The sequence below is a fragment of the Leptonychotes weddellii genome, chromosome 4 (genome assembly GCF_054177405.1).
Source record: "Leptonychotes weddellii isolate Sample4059 chromosome 4, ASM5417740v2, whole genome shotgun sequence".
Classification (NCBI taxonomy): Eukaryota; Metazoa; Chordata; class Mammalia; order Carnivora; family Phocidae; genus Leptonychotes; species Leptonychotes weddellii.
The window spans coordinates 33964176-33986544 of NC_138372.1; the positions used below are offsets into that span (position 1 = coordinate 33964176).

The window sequence follows — 22369 nt, forward strand, 5'->3', positions numbered from 1 at the left end:
CCTGAGATTAGGCCCCGGAGGGTCATTAAGCACCGCCCTGGCCCGGGCCCAGCCTCCTCTCCCTCCCTCCTCTGGCCCGGCTAGCAGGTGGGAACAGGCGATAAGGACTGGGGGCTCTGGGGCCAGCAGCTCCATGCCCCCTGCTCCCTGCCAGGGCAGGAACATGGCGGGGGGGGAAGGTCAGTGCCAGCCCAGCATCTGCAAGGACCCCAGAGTTCCCACCATCCTGGTTCCTCCAGTGTGGAGAGAGGGCTGAGGAGGCTCCCCGAGAGGCCGAGGCGGGGGGAGAGGGTGGCCTGCCCCGGGAACCAGGCGGGACAGCGACTGCCACCGGCCCCTGCTGGACAGCCTCACAGGTGAGAGAGGCCAAGGGATGGTGGCTCTGCTTTCTACGCTGGAGGGTGTGTGGGGCCAGACCTGAACCACCACCACCCCCCGCCCAGCCCCTCAGGGACAACTCGGGGCAGCAGTGGGAGGAAATGGAGGTTCGTGCAAGGAGAATCAGATCCAGGCAGCCAAAAAGGTTCAGACCAGGAGACTAGAAAAGGAAGAAGAGGGTGTTTGTGCCTTAGCAGAGGCCCTCCAGTAACCTCCATCCCTCCTCCAGTAAGTTAGAGGCTGGGCTGGCTGGCCCCCTGGCTCTGCCCTCTGGTCTAGTCAAGGAAGACTTCCTAGGGGAAGAGGAACCTTGGCATAGCCAAGAAAAAGGAATATGCAGAGTTGGAACTGGCAGCAGTGGGTGAGAAGGCATCTGCCCACATAAGCACATCCACAGTTCACTGAGCTGAAGCTCAGAGAGGGGAGGCAATTTGTCCTGAGTCACACAGCAGACAAGGGCAGGCCTGGGGCAAAGACCCTGCCTTCCCTCTGCACAGGGCTCTTCCCTCTGCCGCAGGCTACAAACTAGACCTCAGTGTGGTAAGAAAGGCTAAATCAGATCTCAGATGGGGCCTCCCTGGAGCGTTTGGCTGAAACCCTCGAACAGCAGAGCGACGGCTACAGTGGGGAAGTGAAGGGGCCATCACTGGTTGGGGCAGCTGACCGAGGGAGATCTTTGGGACAAGGTGGACTGCCTCCTTCCCTCTAGCCCCACTCCTCTGCACCTAGGAGTGCCCCTGGCTGGGTCTTTCTCAGCTTGTCAGCCCAGATTCCGTCCCCAGAAGAATGACAGTCACAGGGATGGGGGCCTCCAGGGTCAGCCCCCGCCCACTGAGTATGCCTCCTCCCCACTAGCTCTCGCTTCATTCTCCCTGGGACCCAGTTCCCTGATTCCACCCCCACCCCCACCCCCACCCCCCAGGACCAGGAATCAGGGGCACTGGTGAGGGTGATTCTACTCCAGCTTTGCAGTGAAACTGGCCAAAGCCTCCCCAGAGGGGAAGCTGAGTTCAGAGAGGACTGTGACTCTCCCAAAGTCACATAATAAGTCTGCAGGGGACAGGGACTCAAAGGCGGGCTTCGTGAGTCCTAGCCCAAGCTCTGTCTCAGAACTTCCTATGCTCAAAGGCCAGCCGAGGCAGGCTAGAGCTGCCTGGGTAAGGGTTGCGTGAACCACCTACAAAGCCAGGCAGCATAGAGGATAGGGAGGGGTATCAGGACTGAACAAGGAAGGGCCCAGAATCACAGCTGTTAAGGGTAGGTCAGGGGAGGGGCACTGGCAGGAGGGCCTCTGCCTGGAACAAGGGGTAGAGTGGGTGAGCTCCCTGGCCCCATCGGGCCTCCCAGAGAGGGTGTCCTGGGTAATCCTCCAGAGCTACCATGACAGTAGCTTTGGAAGGTGATTGTCATGATTCAGAAAGCAAGACTGGGCCTGGCTGTAAGCCTGAGGGGCTGTTTCTGAGCCCTGGGAACATCAGGCCTGGAAATACAAAACATCTTTATTTCACAGAAATGAGAGCCATTTCCGCAGTTAGAGGGAGAGGATGTGAGGCAAGGTGGGAGGTGATGAGCTGACTGTCCTCTTCAGAAGGGTCTTCTGAATTGAATTAGGTGGGAGACCTGCCAGGAAACCCTAGGGCCACAGCTGAGCCCCAACCTGGACACAGCTCTGGCTTTGGCTGGTGACAGTCAAAGGGAAGGTGGGCAGTGTAGGGTTGGAAGAGTCGGCCCCTTACTGTAAGTTCCTGCACAGAGAAGGAGCGGCTTGGGTGATGAGTCGGGTATCCATCACAGGCACCTGGGGTCAGGGCTGGGGGCCACACGCAAGTAGGGGTCACATGGGGGTGCTCCGGACCTTGCCCTCCTCCTCGGGGACATTCTCATAGGCATTCTCGTGCTCACTGGAGCTGAAAGAGGATGACAGGGGTCATCACCCCCTCCGTGCCATCCCCTTCACCCTGCTCTATGCTACACCTGTGAGGGCAGGATCTTCCAGAATAAATATACTTGAGTGCCAGAAGGGAGTTCCCCTACCCATGTCTGGTTCCAGGTGCACCTGTGACTGGAGGCCTCTCAGTACCCCTCCCCTCCCTGAGCCCCATCTCTCTCCTATGCTGAGCCCCTCCCCCACTGGAGCCCCACCAAACAATCCCCTCATGGAGCCCATCTCCCCACGGAGCTGCCTCCCCCACTTATCCCTCTCCACACATTGAGTCCCCTTCCCTCCTTGAGTCCCTTTGCCCCACTGCACCTCTCCACCCCTCCGTATGAGTCCCAGTCAGCTGGCTGAGCCGCTTCCCCCACCAGTCCCATCCCCTTACTGAGCTGGTGGTCCCCCAGGAGCCCTGCGTCCTCACAAAGCCCCCACCGCATCCCTCCCTCAGCTCCTCTCTTCACTGAGCCCTTCCCAACATGAGTCCTCCTCTTTCCCTGCCCTCCCCCCTCCTTCCACCCCCACCTCTCAGAAGCACCCAGTCCTTCTGGAGCACAGGGTGGTTGGCCCTGTGCTGGCCCCTCACCGGAAGCCAGCCGCCATCGAGGAGTACCTTCCGTCTGTTCCTACCAGGATTCCGTCTGCCTTGTTTCCAACGGTCATGACCATGTTCATGGGCTCCCTGTGGACGAGGCTCATCAGTAGGGCTCCTCAGGTCCCTATCCTCTTTGTTCTGCCTCCTCCCCCTTGTCCAGTCAGGCTCTGTTCTAGACACTGGTTCTCACAAGCCCAGGGGCAGAGGCTGGCCCTCGCCAGAAGCCCCTCTCTCCAGCCAGGCCCCTGTCAGTGGTCTGATTCTGGCCCTTCCTGCTCCAAGGTGGGGGCCTCAGGTCCCGGCCTGAGATTTGCAAAAGATTTATCCAAGACCTCTCCCCGACCATGGCCCGGCCTCCCTCTGCGGTTCTCCTCTGGCCTCAGCTCAAGACCCAACGGGATTTGGTGTCTGCCCCAGATGTCTACACGGCTTTCCCCGGCACCGGGTGCAGACATGGTCCACATCCACTCAAGGCACAGCCTGGGTCAGTTGAAAAAGGAAGCATTTCTGACAAAAAGCTCCTGGCCTCTTATTCAAGTTTAAACCCAGTGAGTGTGGCCTCTGCCCCCGCCGACCCGGAAGCCGCTCATCCCTGTCCTTCCTTCCTCCTGCTCACTGCTGACCCCCTCCACCAACTTCTGGGGATCCGCGCCCTAGACAGCTCTCAGACGTGTCCCCCCCATCCCCTCTGCTGCCTCCAGAGGCCAGACTCTCTCCTGACCTCATGCTCAGCGCCCCTCATTGCCCTTCTTGCCTGCCCCTACCCCACGCGCGCAGCCCGGGGCCGCCAGAGTCCTTCTGCTCAGGCCACTTCTCATCCCAAGACCAGCATACAAGCTTTCACTGGATTCCTATTGCAAGAAGGATAAAGCCTGAAGTTCGGGGCGCAGGTGTATGGGGTCTGCTGGGCCCCGGTCCTGCCTACCTCGCCAGTCTCTCTCGGGTCCTCTCTATGCCTCTCTCCACCCGTGAACGCTTGTGCTCCCTCACTGGGCCGCGCGGGGCCTCGGCTGGCGCCCAGGCACCAGTCCCCCTTCGTGAGAGCTAGCGGCAGGTGCGGCCTGCCCCGGGGTTGGGGGGCACAGAGTGGACTGCACTTCAGCCCAGTCCCCTCGACCTAGGACCCCCGGTGTCCTCGCTGCCCCCTCCCATCAGCCGCAATGCTTTGCCCATGCTGCTCTCTCCTGAGACCAGCTCCTCCACACTCATCAGCCCCCAGAATAAACGTGTACTCACAGGCCTTCTCAGACTACGGGCCCTGGCCCCCCAGACCGAGCAGGCCCAGCACTGCCCTCTGCACTCCCTTTTACCGTCGAGTCCGTACTTGGCACGGTGACTGCCCCTTGCTTTCCGGCCTGGGAGCCTGGGGGGCGCCGGGCCTGTGTCTGTCCCGCGGACCCCCTGGGCCCCAGCATGTGGCACGGCGCCTGACCCTGAAGAAAGATGGAATCTTCTTTCCCAGAGGTTTTCCCAGCCCCCATCACAGGCGGGGCCAGTGTCCTGACGCTACAGAGAGAGACACTGAGACCTCAGGGAGGGAAGCTTGCCAGGAACGAGCACAGGAGCTGTGGGGACCAACAGAGCCCCGTCTGGCAGCCTCAGAGCCTCAGCTCCAGTCCCGGAGATCTTCGGCCTCAATGTCACTTCCACACAGTGACAGCACTGGACGCTGGGCTTCCGAGGCCCTTCTCACCACGACCAGAGCGGTAGCTCGGGCCCGGGGCTTGCCCAGCCCGCACCAGCCCAGACCCCGCGCCCCCGGGTGGCACTCACGGCTCTTCCTGGCACCAGAAGCGGTTGACGGCAAAGGCGATTGCGACCAGCACCAGGAACACAGCCACAGCGATTAGGCCCTGCATCCAGGGCTGCAGTTTCCCCAGGTCTGGAAAGAGGGGAGCGGGGTGCTGCAGCAGGCTCCGCCGCAGTGGGGGCTGCAAGCACAGAACCGGGGAGGGAGGAACCTCGGAGCTAGAGCCTGTGTCGGAGGCCATCAGCCGGCCCCCGGGACCAGAGGAGACATTCTGGGGCAGCCAACGTGGCAAGGAGGACCCACCTGAACCCCTCACTGAGCTTAGAGAGGGATGACAGTTGGAAAATGGGAATTCAAAAAAGGAAGGAGGTGCCAAGGAGAGACAGCCCTGAGCCCCTGCCCACCCTCCACGTGGGTCACATGCAGGGCCCCCTACAGAGTGTCTGGGCCCCAGGGACCAAAGGGCAGCTCTCTGGACAGCTGGCCTGGGCCCTGCCAGCCGAGGTTGTCTCCCCTTCTCTCCAGCTCCCAGAAGGCAGGCGCAGCCAGAGCTGATAAGACTGGGCTGGCATCTGGAAGATCCTGTTTTGTAATGAGGTTTCTCTGGTACTGGTAGGGCGTGGGAGTATAGGACAAGCAAGGCTGCTTTTGCTAGGGGTGCCTGGAGAGAGGGGTGCCCGGAGAGAGGGGTGGGACAGAACACCTTTGGAAAAGCAAGGCAGAAGGGCAAGTTCTCCTCCAGGTCATGGGACCAGAAGAAAGCTTCAAAACCTGAGCCCCTTTTATCTCCTCCAGCTGGGTGCCTACAGGACTGGGCCAGAGACCAGCTTGAGGCCCCCCCATTCATCATCTTCTTTACCTTTTGACCCTTGACCTTTGACACCACCTTCAACCCTCAAGGTTTCCCAAAATCTCTCCTCTCGGCCACAGGCAGCCCCAAAGGGCTCTCCCCTCCCCCAGGCATCACTGTGCTCCGTGAGCCTGAAAGAGCTTAAACCTGCAGAGAATAGACACGCAGTAGCGGGCGGGTCTCAGGAGGGGACAGAGGCCAACAGGAGGCTCCCAGAGGGTCTTGTTTTCAGGCCAAAACACATGCATCCCTAGTGCCATCCTGTATTTTGAGGGGCCCAGCCTGGGCATCAAAAACCTCATTCTGCCTCATTCTCACTCAAAAGTCCTTCCTTGAGTCTACCCTAAAGCTCTCCTGCTGCAGTGAAGGCCCTGCCCCTTCTCTGAGCTCTCTCTGAGCCTGCCACGTATAGGGAAGAGGGGAGGGATCTGGGAACTCCGACCTGGGGCCAGATCAGTGTGGTTACCCTGAGCTCCTTACCTGCCAACAAGCAGTGCTTTGGACTCACTGTTTCCCCAAGAAACAATGGATCAGACCCATTGTTTCCTCGGTCCGTGGTTTACTCAAGGATGGGGAGTTAGGGCTCAAACCCTGGGAGGCCCCTCCCTGCCTCCTCCAGACCCTGCAGCCAACTCCTTCCAGACACCCAGGGAACCTGGGTCCCTGCTCCTCCGTCCATGGTCCATGTGGCTCTGAAGTAAACATAGAGCACAAGGGCTCTGGGGGCAGGAGACAGGTGACCTGAGCCCTGTCCCTGAAAGACTGCAAGTCCCTCCATGGTGATCTCAAACTTTCACATTGATGAAGTTCTTTCCGGCTTATCTCTTAACTCGGGCAAAAGGCCTTGGAGGGCAAAGCCTGTGCTGCTGGAAACCCAAACTCCCCCTTCAGGCAAGAAGGATTGCCCTGAGCCAGCGAGACCCCAAGACAAAGATTGACCTGACCTTCACTGCCCACCTGCATGGACCCGCCTACTTTTGCTCCCCAGTTTTCTTATATAAACCTGGAAGTATTTTCGGCACTTTGGAGACAGTCCTGGAGACGCTAGTCCGCTGTCTTCCCGGCGATGGCCTCCCTGAAATAAACCTTTTCTTGTTTCACTGCCTTTGGATTTTGTCAGGGGCCAGGGGCCGAACATGGTCTGTGGGGGGCCCCCGGAGCCGGGGGCTCGAGCACCCAGCTACACCCCTTCTTGCTCTGCTGTGTGATCCGCACAAGTTACCCCACCCCTCTGATCTGCGATTTCCAAGAGGGCTTCAGAGACTGGGAAGCAGAGGTGAAGTAGACCTGCGTGCCAGCTCAGGGCCCCTGCAAAGGAGGGGTACCCTGGGAGCATCTCTGCCAGTCCCCTCTGGACCCAAATCCCACCTGCAGAGCCCCCAGACTTGGGCTGCAGGGCAGACGGCGGATCTCGGGGTGTGGTGCCTCGCTGGTGTGCAGCTTTTCCACGCCCTCACCTGGCAGCAGCCCTGGGAGGTTGGCAGGGCGGCTTTATTGTCCTCATTTTATGGATGAGAAAACTGAGTCTCACAAAGGGGCAGTGATTTTCTCCTGGCCGCACAGCAAGACAGAGGCAGGGTGGGACAAGAGCTCAGATTTGTGGAGGGGGCCACCCTGGGGCACTGTCCCCTACCGGAGCCCAGGAAGCTGAAACAATGAGGACTTAGGCCAGAGACATGGGCACAGCCCAATAGCGCAGCCCCTCCCCTGGGACAAGCCAGCCATATGAGGGGCACCTTGGGCCCGCTCCCTCCTTCCTTGTAGCCCCTGAACCCCTATCCTTGGGACCCCACCGTCTCTTGGGCAATTCCTGCTCCTAGAGCTTGGGCCTCACTACTCTAGGTCTCCAGTCCAAGTCTCTACATTTCCCCTGCTGCCCACATTCCTCACTCCTAGAAAACAAGTCCCAGACAGAAGCCTTGCTCAGAGGTCTCTGCCCTTGGAGGTTCCTCCAGCGAGCCCAGTCCCTGCTGCTTCTTCCCAATTGTAGGTGTCCAGGGTGGTGAGGGAGGCCAGATGACCACCCCATCCACCCCTGGGTTACCAGCACCCAGCCCAGCCCCCCTCACCACAGCCCCCAGCCCTGGACTACCTTGTTGACACCTGGTAGGTGGCACTGCGGTGAACAGGACCACAAGGAGCAGGATGAGGGCCGACATGGCTGCAGGTAGCTTCTAGGCCTTCTCCCTGGCTGCTGGTATCTGGGCTCCTGGGGCTGCTGTGGGGTCTGTCAGTGTCTGCCTGAGATCCGCCTGGCTCAGTCTGGCCCTGGAGGAGAGGAGCTAGTAAGGAAAAAGGCGAGGGAGGAAGGAAGGGAGGTGGAGAGAAACTGCCCTCCCTCCCATGGTAATGAGCTTCCAGGCCTGGCCTCCCAGGTCCATGCCCTGCCCACTCGAGCGGGCATTCGAGGTCGTCTTTTAAAGGCTGGACAAGAAAGCAGGTCTACGGACTGGGGAGATGTGAGGAGAGTTGGTGCCTCACCTCCAAGCCCCAGTCTCCCCAGTTTTTGTGTCAGCTCTCCCCCTTCCTGGCAGCGGGGCTGGGCTCTCAGGAGAGGAGTGACACATTATTGCTCCTGTGGGCGGGGTGTCTCGGAAGGCTGACTGTGGGATTAAGAAATCCCCTGTCTGCCAGGAGCTTGGGGAAAACCCCAGAGGCTAGGGAAAGGTCCAAGCTGACCCTCCCCCACGGCCCAGCCCATTTCCTGTTCTTCCCCTCACCTGTCCCTCCTCAGCCAGGCCAGACCATGGGGCTTCTGTCCCTCCATCCCTGGCTTAGCTCGGTAGCTCTATAATCTACCCTCTCCTGTGGGGATCATGACAGAGGGCCTGAGGGGCTCCATCCACAGCCTTCCCTACCCCGCCCAGCTGCCCTGGTCCTGTTCAGCTTTCCTCTCGGCTCCAGATGGGGCTTCTGGAAGCTGGGTGGAAGCTCCCCAGGACAAGATCCAGTCTTGGTCAGAGGCCATTATACATACCTTCTGATCAACCTCCACCATCACAGGGAGACAAGTGGGTGAACACAACCCTGCTGTGGAGGCAAAAACATCCCCAAGTGGAAGGTTCTAATCTGGGGCCCTGAACCCTTGGGCCCTCAAACCCCAGGATCACATGGAGTCCATCTGGTCCTCCAGCTCAGGAACTAAGAATGACCCAAGTACCTGTTGAGGCCCGGGGCCAAGGGTCACTCTGGGTCTCCTTGCCTCACCCCTCTCCAGGAGTACAGGAAGCCAGAGATGTTGAGAGTCTGATTCCGCAGACACCAAGAAAGAAGGACCCAGCATCCTGGGGCAAAGTCTCCAAGATGGAGGGTCCCCAGAAGTCAGGGCATACGCTGGAAGTCCCTCCACAGCCACCCTGCCCAGAAGCCACCAAGCTGCTGTTCACAGGACCTTGTGGGTCACCCTTTCTATTGCAGGATGGTCCGGCCAGTGGCAGCGGTCAGGTGTCACGCCTCATCCCTGCTTCCTGTGTGTGCACATTCGAGGGCAGCGTGCCTGCTGTCGTCCAAAGATGGGGTGCCTCTGGTGATCTAGGGGAACTTGGCTCGGACTTGAATGATACATATATGTATGTCCTATTCTTCCTCCCTAATCCCCAACTTGGTGTCCTCAGAATTTTCTGGCACAGAGTTTGGCTAGAGTAGGCACCATTCGTGTTAATGAACAGCCAGGGAATCACCGATCAGAATGCAAGGAATGGAGTTGAATTTAATAAACATCAAGATGCCTTCTTGGAGAGTTTTAAGCAGGGCAGTCACGTGGGCATATCTGCATTTGAGAAAACACCTCTGGCCCTAGGGTGGAGTGTGGGAGGGGAGGGCAAGGGCTGGAAAGGGAGATCATGGGGGGCTGCCGCAGCAACCCCACACCCAGCGCCTTGGTGGCACAGGGCTGTGGCTGTGCATCTGAGCCCTAGTTCGGGGATGGAGTGGCCAGGACACAGCTTCTGGATGCAGTGACTGGCGGGGAGTGGCTGGACGGACAGGGAGTTGCTGAGGGTGAGGTCTGGTGCCTCAGAAGGGACTGGAGCAAGTTTCCAGAAGGGGTGGGGGAGATGATGAGCTACGGGCGGCTCAGATGTATTATGCTTGTGGTGCCTGTGGACCCTCCAGAAGGAAACGTTAGGAAGGCAGCAGGATCTTGGGTCTGGAATAAAGAGCTAGATCTGGGAGACCTGCGTGGCACAGCATTGGTAACTGAGGCAACAGGAATGTATGGTCTCCCTGGGGGGGTCTATGGTGTGTGTGTGGTGTGTACATGCGTGTGATGTGTGTACATGCGTGTGGTGGTGGTGTGTGTGTGTGTGTGTGTGTGTGTGGCAAGAAGAGAGCAGGAGAAAGGAGAGAAGTGAGGGACCTGGACACAACCCCAGTGATAAGGGTCTTTAAAAAGGAAGAAGAGCAAGTTAGAGGAGGAGGAAGAAACCTCAGAAGAGTGAGATGTCCCAGAAACCCAGGAAGGAGAGATCCAATTTGAGCTGGGTGTGTCACTGTTGTGACCCCCCACAAAGTAGCCCAGCCTCTCCCATCAGTCCCTGGTATCAGGTCCTGACTCCCTTCCCCAAGCATCCCCCCCTTCCCTAAAGAATACAGGGAAGGACAAGGACACCGGGGGCCATGTTTTGGGGTAGTAGGGGCGGGGGATGAGCAGGAAGAACATCAGGTGATCAACAGGAGGAAAACACACCTCCCAGGTCAAAGTCCCAAGCTTTAGAGCAAAACAAATTGTTCCGGAAAAGGGGGGTGTGGGTGGACACTTGGCTTTGAAGCTGGTCTCTGCTTTCTGGGCGTCCTCATCCAGCTGAGGGGGGCGGTCACCTCCCCAGCTGTATGGACATGGCCCTGGGTCCCCATGGTAACAAATTAGGCCCCCTGCTGCTCTGGTGTGGGCCAAGATCTAGACTCAAGCCTCAGGAGCTCCACAGGGCTGGACTCTGTGTCCTCATCTCTGAGCTGCTGCTCCACCAACACTCAGTTCCTCCCTCCTGGTCCCAGCCCAGCTCTGCCACCCCAAATCATCAGGCCCCCTTGGACAGGTCCTCCATCTAGCTAGACCTTGCGTGATTGATGACCTTTCAGAAAAGCCAAAGTGGGCCTAGACTTTCCAAGAGGGGCCTTTCTCCCAACCTCCACCTGCCTGCCATTACAGCTGTTGCCAGCAGGTGGCAGAGTCCAGCGCCGATCCCAGCCAGGTTGGGGAGGGACGGGAGGGGGCCGGTTTGGCGCTGAAGATTCTGCAACTTCCCCTCCCTCCAGCCCCCCACTTCCGCCCCCTTCCATGGGTGGTTTGGAGGAAGAGAGGGTGGACACTGACATGTAAACAGTCAGCCATGCTGGGAACAGTGCCCATGGCATGCTCAGGGCCGTGCTGTAGAGAAGCCCAGACGACTAAATTGTTAAGGAAGGCGTCCTAGAGGAGGCGATGCAAGGGAAAAAAGTTAGCTGAATCGCTGGACCAAGCAGAAAAGACAGCTCCAGAAGGACATCCAGGCAGAGAGAGGACAAGCAGGGAGACAACATTGGAGAAGGGTGTTTAGAGCACAGAAACAAAAGCTTTTTTTCACTCATTCTCATAGTATTTCAATCTCATGAATGTCTTTGTGGCAAGCCTGAGAGCTCCGGGATACCTTGTTTTATTTATTCAAGCAGATCCTGCTGAAACCCTTTAAGGGCTTCCAACAGCTCTTAAGATAATATGCAAACTTCTTAGCATGGGCTTGAAGACCCCACAAGCTGTCCTTACGCCCCTCTCCAGCCTCATCTGGCCCCAGTGCCCCCTCTCTCTTCCTAAGAGTAGCCAAGCTCTTTCCCACATCAGGGCCACTAATCTTCCCCTCCTATTTGCCTGGCAGACTTCAACCCATCCTCCACGTCTTATCCTAAATGTCACTTTTCTCCAAGGGGCTTTCCTTGACCTCCTTTCTCCCCCATCTGAAGTCGCTCTTCCGAGTCTCCCCTGCTCATTTCTTCACAGCCATGATCACAAATGCAATTACATATTGACTTGTGTGCTTACTCGTTTAATGTCTGTCTCCCCAGAGAGAAGGCATCATGTCCATGTCACCCCCCAGTACTCTAGTACTGGGCCCAGTACCTGAGCACACACCCAACAAATACTTTATGAAAGTAAGTCTCAGTAGATCCAGTGCCTACCTCTGGCCCGGCAGAGCCATTCCCTGGAGTTCAGGGAATGATTATTGAATAAAGCATTTTAGCTGTAGTTGCATCCCTGTCTTTCTCTACGTTCAGGCTGTGAGGGCAGAGCCTGGGTCTGATTCATCCCTGTGTCACGTTGCTCAGAGAAGTTGGAGCTATCCAGCCTGGAATGAGAGTGAGCTCTCCATCCCTAGAGATGTGCAAGCAGAGGCCAAGAGCCAGGTCACCCAATGGGAGCATCTGCAAAAGGGGTTCTGGCCCTTCCACTTCTGGAAGCCTGTGATTCTGTGACTCTGTTAACACACTATGATGGATATTTACATTTTAATCAGGTTCTGAGGAGGTGGGCTGGTTAGGACTATGGTAAGACCCTCTCCTCTCAGACTCAGTACTTCTCTTACCTGGCTCCCCTTCACTTAGCACTCCCTTCACAAGGGCCCATGGGCAGAACTCAGGGGTTCATGAACTTGCACAGGGAAAACAATACATCTGCATTTCACTAACCTCGAGCTGAAATTGACCGTTTTCTTTCTTTCTTTAAGATTTTATTTATTTGACACAGAAAAAGACAGCACAAGGTGGGGGGGCGGGCGGGGGAGGGAGAAGCAGACTCCCCCCTAAGCAGGGAGCCTGATGCCAGGCTTCATCCCAGGACCCTGGGATCACAACCTGAGCTGAAGGCAGACACTTAACCAACTAAGCCACCCAGGTGCCCTGAAATTGACCATTTTCTTTCATTAATAATAAAGGCAACAGAGTCACCTGGCTGGCTCAGTTGGTGTGACTCTTGATCTCGGGGTTGTGAGTTTGAGCCCCATGTTGGGTGTAGAGCTTACTTAAAAATGAAAAAAATTAAAAAAAAAAAAAAGAACGACGACAACAAACCACAGTCCCTCTGCGTTATTTCCACATCATCATACACCATTGGTGCAGACATCTGGAAACATCCCTTATGCTCATCACTGTGGAAGTACAGCAGTTCCTGGGACTCCACTTCCCCTAGATCTTAGCATTTAATACATTATAAAAATATACATAAGTTACCATATTGGAAACTTACATTTTTAATATTTTAATAACTACATTTCAATATAATTGGTTTCCTTTGATTTTACACATTTAAAAACATTACTCTGAGAGGGGTGTCCACCCACGGGTTCCACAGCACAAAGCAGGTGAAGAAGCCCTGACTCACCAGGAGCCCGGGGGGAGGTCTGCTCAAAGCAAGGCCACGTGATCTCAAGGTCAGATCTGGAGAAAGACAGGCACTCTCTGGACAGCGGCTTCCTAGGGCTCAGAGCTGGGGGCCACAGTCAGATTGAATGAGTGCTCGCCCCCCCGTAGAGGGCCCCATGCCTGGGAGCTGAAAGGGGCCAAAAGCACCAGCCCTGAGGCAGCCAAGCCAAGGAATGTACTGTCTGTGACTCCTGGGTCCTAGGAGACCCCACTGGGCCAATGAGATTTATGACCAGGACCCCCCAGTTGGGGAAGATCAGTCACCTCCTCCTGCTGCCTCCTCACTCAGCCAAGAAACTAAAGGGCTGACCCTGTGCCAAGAGCCCAGCCTGCCAGCAGAGGTCCCAAGGCCCAAATCTTGCCCGGTGGTGCCAGCGCAGCCCAGCTCCCCAGCCCACGGCTGCAGGCCCCAGAGGTGGAACCACACTGGGGGTGCTGGTATCTAGTATCACAGTCTCCCCTGGCCTAAACGCTCATCTTGAATGGTGTGATCTTGTTCCTCATTTTTCATCTGGGGCAGCTGTGACTCAGAAAGGGACAGTCATTAACTGAAGGCCACACAGTAAGTTAGTAGGAGAGTTAGGGCTAACCCCTAGGCATCCCTATGTGTAGCCCAGGGCTCTATGTGTTGGTCAGTTTCCCAAATAGCATTCTGGCTTGCTTTCATTCATTCACTCAACATATGCAGTGTCTACCATGGGGCTGGAAATACAGTAGTGACTAAGATAGGGCTTACATTATACAATTATCTAATTAAGTATCTAATTACAGTTGACCCTTGGGCAACATGGGCTTGATCAGCTTGGGTCCTCTTATACATGGACTTTTTTTCAGTAAATACAGTAGAGCACTGTAAGTGTATTTTCTTTATGATTTATGATTTTCTTAATATTTTCTTTTCTCTAGCTTATGTTATTATATGAATACAGTATATAACGCATATACAAAAGCTGTGTATCAACTGTTCATGTTATCGGTAAGGCTTCTGGTCAGTAGGCTATTAGTAGTTAAGTTTGGGGGGAGTCAAAAGTTATATGTGGATTTTTGGCTGTGCGGGGGTGGGTAGGGGGGTCAGTGTCCCTAACCCCCATGTTGTTCAAGGGTCAACTGTAATCTACTTGTACCAGTCTAAAGTTCATTCATTCATTTGTTGATTCATTCAACCAAAATTTACTGAATGTCTCCTGTGGACCAAGCCCTCTTCGAGATGCCCGGCATACAGGAATGAACAAAACAAAATCAAGAGCTGACTTCTCACCGGGCATACATTCTAAAGGCATTATCCAGGAAACAAATAAATCGACAAAAGAGGTCATAGGGCAGGATGGGAAAGACGACAGGATCTGGAGAATGGGGTGCTGGCAGAGAGGGCTGTGCTGGTTCACATACCCTCGTCGGGGAAGGCTCCTCTAAGAAGTAACATTTGAGCAGAGAGCGGAGGTGAGGAAGCAAGACATCCGGCTGTCAGAGGGGAGCCGATGGCAGGCACGGGGAGCAAACAGCAAGGGCAGAGGTCCTGAGGAAGGTGTCAGCATGGCTAATCAAGAAGTGACTGCAGGAGAGGAGGTCTGAAAGGCCACTGGAGAGTCACCCATCTGGAGCCTTGTAGGGACTCCAGCTCCGAATCGGACGGAGCCAAGAAGCTGGGAGAGGCTCTGAGCACAAAAGACACGATGCAGCCGCTGTGTTGAGAGAAGACCATGGAAAGCAAGAAGAGCGGGAGCAGGGAGACCGGTCCGGAGGCCACCGCGAGACGACAGGCGAGGGCCACCAGTGGCTTGGGTCAAGGTAGCAGCCGTGGAACTAGGGATGTAGGATCTGAATCTAGATACGTTCTGAAGGGACAGCCAACATGATTTGGAACAAGAGGGAAAAAGAGAAGCCAAGAATGGTTTCAAGGTTTTGAGTCTGCTCAGCTACAGATGAGGACAGATGGGGAAGGTCCGGCAGGGGCAGGATTCATGTGTTTTGTCCAGAGATGAGCATGTGAGTCAGGAGTTCAGAGGCGTGGTCCAGGCTGGAGATGTATATCTGGGAGCTGTCAGGCAGTGACGGGGGGCTCCCCAGGACAGGGGAGAGAAGATCGGAAGTGCTTGTCATCCGGGGAAGAGCTGATGGGAAAGTGTGCAGACAGGAGTAGCTGCTGAGGGATCAGCCTGTCTGGAGAGCTGAGGGTGGTCAGGAAAGGGGTCTTGATGGCCTTGTGGGACCTGTTAAGAGGTTTGGTCTTTCCCTTACACACCATTATAGTGCTTTAGGCGAGGACATGGCATGGGCCATCTTGCGTTTCAACAAGGTCTCTCCAACCACCGCTTGAAGGGGGGGTTAAACAAAGCAGGGGGCAGGGAGCGGGCTGGGGGTTGGGGGGGCGTCCAGAGGCAGGAGGCACGGCTGGGGTTAGAGCAGCACGTGGAGAGAAGTAGGAGGACAGAAGAGCAATTTAAGGGGTACAACTGGCAGGCTAAGTTGCCTCCCTGGATGTGAGGAGGGAGGGATTCAGAAGAGTGGAGTCCAAGTGGCACCTAGTCCTCCCTCTTAGATAACGTGTGGATGCTGTGCTAGAAGAGTGGCAGGTTGGGGGCGAGGAAAGAGACTGTATTCATTCATTTAACGAAACTCTCCCGAGTGTCTGTTCTGTGCTAAGCACAGCCCTGCCCTAGGGGAACTCAAGGCTTAGTGGATGAGACAAGCAAAGAGCAATGAGCTGAATGCTGGGCCCTAGTGCGGGGTGGGGGGCTGAGTTCCCAGAGCCCAGGGGACATCTCAGCATGCAGCTTGGGGTGTGAGAGAGATCTGAGCTGGAAATAGTGGCTTAGAGGGGCTGAGGGGCTGGGATAGGGAAGGATGAGCAGGAAGGTTAGGACCCAGCCTTAAGAAATGCCTATGTAAATGCATGGGGAGTGGATCTCCATCCCAAAAGGAAAATAAAGGAGGAACACATATCCCCTTCATACCACGTATGATCAAAGTACTAGCATCAGGCATGCCCCATATTTCAGGGCCTTTGGAGTCATATAACTGATTTTATCTCACCCTGACTAAAACTGTTTTATTCCCTTGATACTAATTTTGCCATTAGTCTATTAAATATTTGGAGAAGCTAAGATTTTCAGCCTAAAAAGGAGCATTCTCAGGAGTCTCTGTCTCCAAATATCTACAGGGCTGCCTTAGACCAGAAAAAAATTGTGCTCTGTACCCTCTAAGCACAGAGCTGGGGAGGAGAAGAGCCACAGAGAGATGGCATTTTGTTCACTGAGAGAAAGCCTATCTTGAAGAGTATCTAGTGATAGCAAAGAAGAGCCTGAAAGGTGGTGAGCTCCCCATCACTAGAGGTGTGCAAGTTGGAGCTGTGAGCTTGCAGAGAGAGGTAGAGCACAGGAATGAGGCAAGGAGGGGGTGAATGGACTCAAAGCTGAAGTCTCAGGGGCCCAAGAGAAATGAGCTGGGGGTCAAGACCCTCACACACCACTGGTTGTGTGACCTGAGCAAGACTCCTTCCCTGAGCCTCCGTGTCTCGGCAATGCTGCACAGGATTGGTTGGAGGGTAACTCATCTGAACAGCTGGTAGCAGTAGATACTTGTTAAATGTTAGGGGAGCCCAGATCTAAACACAGAATCCGGTGTTGAGCTGTACTGCCCTGTCCCAAACCAACCCCTTTTCAGAACAGAAACCCCAGCAGGGCAGCGCGAGACATTGTGGGCACGTTCGGTTGGCCACACGTTCACCACCTCTAACTCCGTGTAGAAGCAGCCACACCCAAACCATCTGAACATCTCACGTTTGAAGCTTTTGTCTGAAAGTCAGGCTTTGACCTTCAACATGAAAATGACTTTAAAAGTCTGGAGCTGGGGCGCCTGGGTGGCTCAGTTGTTAAGCGTCTGCCTTCGGCTCAGGTCAAGATCCCAGGGTCCTGGGATCAAGCCCTGCATAGGGCTCCCTGCTCCCCGGGAAGCCTGCTTCTCCCTCTCCCTTCCCCCTGCTTGTGTTCCCTCTCTCGCTGTCTCTCTCTCTCTGTCAAATAAATGAATAAAATCTTAAAAAAAAAAAAGTCTGGAGCTCCATGCATGTAAAAGTTAAACAAAAGCAATCATAATTTCATAATTGGAAAAAAACCCAGATATTTTTTAAGATTTTATTTTTCAGTAATCTCTACACCCAACATGGGGCTCAAACTCACAACCCCGAGATCAAGAGTCACATGCTCTTCTCATTGAGCCAGCCAGGCGCCCCCCAAAATAGATTTTGTTTTTTAAAGGGAGGAAATACAACAAAGTATTCATTGGTGACCTGGGCTGAGTTTGTGGTTTTTGTTTTGTTTTATTTTGTTTGCTTCTCTTTCTGCTCTTTCCAGAGTTCCTATAACAAAAAAAATGTTTGTTGGAAGAGAAAAAAAAAAACAACTTACAGTTTAAAAACAAACAAAATAAATCTGCATTAAAAGGCAAAATCAAATCACTTTTCCAATTTTTAACTAGTGCTCTTAAATAGCCCGAAGTTAACCCAGAGCCTCTCTCTGCCAAAGAATCTGTCTCTGGCCAGGCAGGGGCACTAGGACTCTGTGGTGGAGCCCAGTCTGCCTATTTTCTGGCTAATAGGAGCCTGCCCCCTCATGCTCTTCTACAGAGGACTCCCAGGTGCCAGGACACACATAGGAAGCATCTGGGGCCTGGCTTCCAGCTCAGTCCAGAAAGACATGTGACATCAGCAATGCTACCACTTCTTGAAGGAACGCTTACTATGTGCCAGGCACTGGGCTAGGTGCTGTGGATGCAGCTTATTTAATCCTTACCATATGAGGTGAGTGCTATATCCCCATTTAACATCAAGAATACAGAGGTTCAGAGAAATTAAACTCAGAAAGTAAGTGGATCCAGAATTTGAATCCACAGTTATTTGATGCTCTCAAGTATTACACTATACTTCCTCCTCATGTTAAAAAAAAAAAAAATTAATTACTAAAAAGCAATGAGTGCTGTGAAGGAGGTATACAACTGGAACCTCAGAGAAGGAGCCATTAAACTCCCCAGGGGGAAAGAAAAGATCAGGGAAGACTTCCAGGAAGAGGTATCATTTGAGTTGAACTTTGAAGGATGGGTAGGAATTTATCAGAGCATAACATACAATCTGACAGAGTGATATTCAGTGGCTATTTTTAATTATAAGAACATTAATAAAGTTTTTATCTGAATTTAGAGATGAAGTAACATGATGTTTGGGATTTGCTTCATAATAATCCATTTTGTAGACAGGGAGTGTGGGGAGGGCTGGAGATATAGACAAAACAAGATTACCCATGTGGATGATTGTTGAAGTTGGTGATGGATTCATGCCATTTATTATATTATGCTCTCTTTTTTCATATAGATTTGGAAATGCCCTTAATTAAAAAAAAGGTAATAATCCATTTGTGCCCACTCACCATGAGGATCTGATGAAATAATTCAGTAAATATTTACTGAGCACCTATGTGAGCCCACACACTCTGGGCATGACGGAGCCACCAGGGACCAGTGACACACTGTCCCAGCACTGACCAACTCACAAATAGGGAGATGAGGCCAGGACTCAAATACGGGCCGATGGCAAACAGCACCCAGATATGGTTCAGGGGGCTCTGAGCTCAGAAGTAGGGGAGGCCCCGGTCCCCGGGGGGGTGGGGGATTCAGCAGATGCAGCATCTGAGCCTCTGAGGTAGAGAACACACAGGAGTACACCTGTCATGGGGCATTCGGGGAGGGCATCTCAGCCACGTAAAGGCTCAGAGGGGGGAAGTGAGAGACAATGCACGTGAGACACTTGGGGAGCTCAACAGGCCCTTAAGGGAGGATAGAAAGCAGAGAATGGCAGAGCATTTCTCCCTCCAATCTAGAACTAGCATGATTTTTTAGGATGCTCCCTGGACCAGGCATGTTACCCCCCTTCCCTCCCTGAAACTCTGGCCACACCCCCAGAGCACTCGGAGCCATCAAAGTGAGTGACGGCAGGCTAATCACGGCCACTTGGGTCTGAGGAGGCCCCCTGTCTCTCTCTGAGGACCCTCCAGCAAGGACAAGTGCAGGACAAAAGCAAAGCCTCCCCCTCCTCGCCTGCCACCCCCCTCATTAGCATCATACAGAAAGCCTGCCAGCCGGCTCCCAGCAACTGGACAGGCCAGCCCCGCTTTGGCTGGGCCCCAACCAAGCAGATGTGGACCCTGAAGGGCCCTCTGGGCCACCCTGCCCCCCTCCTCAAAAAATAAGCACGCCAGGCAACCACCGCCCTGTCCTGCCCGCCCCATTGCATGGCCCCGAGGAATCTGCGGAGGCTGCCAGAAACCCACTTGGAGGCGGGGAAGCAGACAAGCCCTGCGTGCTGACTCCTAGGGTCTTAGCGACCTCAACTTGTACCTGTCATGAGACACAGGCTCGAATCCTAGCACCGTAGACCAGGGCAGTCACAGCCTGCTGGTCCCTAGTTTAAACAGCTGCTTTAGAATGTGCCACCGCCAGACAACAGAGTCACCGCTTCCCAGGACTTCAGTGTCCAGCCGGGCCGGGCATCTAGCCGGCAGCAGAGCTCTGAGGTCCCTGGCGGGCCTGGGCGAGATTGCCTGGGGGCTTGGGGCTGGGAGTGCCTGTGTCTGTCTGGATCCCACCTATTCAGGGGTAATGGAGAGGGGCGTGAGAGTGATGGGGAGGCCTGATAGCCCATTGAACATGCAGCTCCCAGGGGACCGCTGCAGAGAGGGGTGGAGCCCGAGAGAAGGCACCGTGGCCCGCTTGTGTGGGAACGGCCAGAGGGCAGAAGGCCCAGCCTCCCGGGATCCTGCAGAGCCTGGGACCCAGGAGCACCACAGGTCCCAGGCTGCAGACGGTGAGCTGCAAAGGGCAGAGGACCCTGGGCTCGTAGGTCTCAGCTGGCTGAGCTGTCACCAGGCATGGGTGGGAAAGAGTTTTCCACCCTGTCCCGTAGGTCCACGGGGTCTCAGAAAGGCCTAGTTATGGGATGATGAGGAGGTGGGGGTTGCCTAGGGAGAGGGGACTGTTATCTTCAAACCACCATCTGCATCAGTGAGACTGAGTCAGGAGAGATCGTGTCTCCCGCCCGTATCAGGGAACTCACAGAATAGCATATGACCCACCCTCCCCTCCCACAATGTATGGAGGAGCCCCCTGATTTTCCCTCAGGGAAGTCCCATCCTAACAGCCCGGGACTAGCTGGTGCCTCTCTGCAGTGATCCCGACAGTATGAAGGGCTTCGTCAGCAGTGGGGAAGCCAGTGAACTGGCTCCCTGAACAGCCGGGGTCAGAATCCCAGCTGGGCTTCTCTCTCAGCCGCTTGACCTTGGGCAAATCATTTAACCTGTCTGACCTCATCTGTAAAATGGGAGTGACTGTCCCCTTGCACGGGATTGTAGGGAGGAGTCAGTGAGCCAGCAGAGTCAAAATCCCAGCCCTTTGGTATAAACTAGACACCGAGCACAGGTTGAGGCCAACCTTCAGTGACCCACGTCCTCTTCCTGAGCTTCCCGGGTCTGGGGCTCGGGTCCGCCGGCCTCTCTCTATGACAATCTGCTCTTCCCTGGGAGTTTGGCATCTTAACAGGTCTAAATTTAGGTTAATTCAAATTAAACAAACAAAAATTCAGTTACCCTACTGTACTAGCCACTGAAGTGCTCGAGAGCTACGTGTGCTTAGTGGCTACAGCATTGGACAGGGCAGACGTAGAGCGCGCCCACCATCCCAGAACAGGACAGCGCTGGCCTCCTGCCCCGAGGTGGGGAGTTAGGAGATCTGGGTTCTAGCCCCAGCTTAGCTCTAGTTTAGGCTGTTTAAACAAGTCCCTTTGCCTCTCAGGGCCTCCGCTTTTCCATCTGGGCAGCCTGGCCCACGCTCTGTCCCAGTCAGTGCTTGACAAGGACCTTTCGATTGATTCTACCACCCCACTGCCTTGGATCAGGGCCGTGTGGAAACAGGTGTGTGGGGGGAGCCCTGCTGATGTGGAGGCTGAAGGACCCACCTGCCCTCCCCCAGGCTCCAGGAGCTCCAGAAAATACTCTGGAGTCCAGAGTTTGTCAGGCAAGCCTCCCTGAGTGTCAGCATCTCAGACCATTGTCTCCAGATCAGCAAAGCCCGAGCCAGGGGGCCAGGCCTCACAGAGGGCCAGTGGGTACCTTTCCATTGGCTTACATAGGCCTGAGAAGTCCCAAGACCCCAAACTCATCCCTCCCGAAGCAGGCAGGGCCTTGGGGAAGAGGCAGCCTCACGGAAGGCGGCCCAGAGGGGAGGGGGGCACAGAGTGGAGAGTCAGAAATGCGCTATCAGCAGGCCCGTCCTCCCCACTTCCTCTCTTGAACGGATCACATCCTGTTATTGTGTGGACAGAGAAGGCCAGGAGCTGGGGAGGGAGGCAGGGTTCAGACTAAGTGAGTGGGACGGGAAAGGAGGAGCCAGAGGGAATGTCACAGTGGGCATCAGGGAGTTCTAGTAGCCCAGCCCTGTCCAATTCCTGGTGGCCTGGGCAGGAGAAGGGTCCCTGGGAGGGAGGACCAGCCTCGATGCAGCAACTGGCATCTGCCATTGAGAGAAGATGCCCGGGGCTCGACACAGGCTGTGCCTCCCTGCAAAGGCACCTGGATTACAGGAAATGGCATTCTTCAGGAAGCTTTCCCCAGCCTCCACCTCAGGCTCTTTTCAATTCAGCAAACATTTACTCCGGGCCTCCAGGGCCTGAGTTGGGTCTCCCCTAGCCCCTGGGCCTCTCTCTCGCAACACTTTCCTCTGGCTTTGTAGTGCTCTGTACCCGTTCCCCTCCACCCCAACTCCGCCCAGCCTGCGAGCCCCCGAGCCCCCGAGCCCCGGGCAGACAGGGACAGGGAATGTCCCTCGTCCATGCCGCAGGTCCAGAGGAATTCCTGCTGCTAGGAATGATTAATGTTGCCACCGCCCACTCTGCCCTCTTTCTCTCTTCTGCCATCCCCAGGTATAGCCCTATCCCAACCCCATTTCTAGCAATAACAATGGCTCTTTTTATAAAACACAAGCACTTTACGTAGATTCTTTTGAAGTCCCATGCCAGCCCAGGAAGGTGGGAGTTAGTGTCTTCGCTTGGCAGGTGACAAAACTGAAGCTCAGAAAGGGTAAGTGATTTACCCAAAGTCACACAGTAGTATGATCCGTGGTAGTCTTGGAACGTAAACCCAGGTATGTCTGACCCCAAAGGCCAGGCTCTTTCTGCGGCCCAACTGCGTCTCGTGCTTTATCCCACCCATGTCCTGGCCTCTCCCTCCCTGAACCAACGACACCACATCGACCGCCCTTACTGCCTGGCCTCCAGCCGAGCCCGTTGCTCTAGGCAAGCTCGCCAGTGCCCACACTCGTCGCCCGTGGTTCTGGGCAGACTGCTGGACAAACCGAGCTACTGGTTTCCCCACAGCACAGCACAGGCCTGTCTGTTCAAAGAACACCAACTACTTACTGGCTATTTCTTCT

General features: G+C 55.1%; 1 protein-coding gene and 1 long non-coding RNA gene across 5 annotated transcripts; one reads left to right on the top strand and one right to left on the bottom strand.

Moving 5' to 3' along the window:
- The first annotated feature begins 197 nt into the window (after positions 1-197).
- Positions 198-6606, top strand: LOC145721263 (uncharacterized). The gene is made up of 2 exons (XR_014144857.1): positions 198-356; positions 6348-6606. It is a non-coding gene; the product is annotated as an uncharacterized LOC145721263 (long non-coding RNA).
- Positions 1811-8099, bottom strand: PDZK1IP1 (PDZK1 interacting protein 1). Of its 4 annotated transcripts, none has more exons than XM_081818382.1 (6): positions 7988-8099; positions 7599-7774; positions 4680-4788; positions 4231-4339; positions 2898-2993; positions 1811-2285 (listed from the first exon to the last, which is right to left on the bottom strand). In XM_081818382.1, exons 2-6 carry the CDS (start codon positions 7663-7665, stop codon positions 2277-2279), a joined length of 390 nt encoding a protein of 129 aa, XP_081674508.1. In that variant the 5' UTR covers positions 7666-7774; positions 7988-8099; the 3' UTR covers positions 1811-2276. The 4 variants fall into 4 exon arrangements, with proteins under 4 accessions (XP_081674508.1, XP_081674509.1, XP_081674506.1 ...); XM_081818383.1 differs by having other exon boundaries at positions 4217-4339; positions 4680-4837; XM_081818380.1 differs by having other exon boundaries at positions 4217-4339; positions 7988-8098.
- Between the last annotated feature and the right edge of the window lie 14270 nt (positions 8100-22369).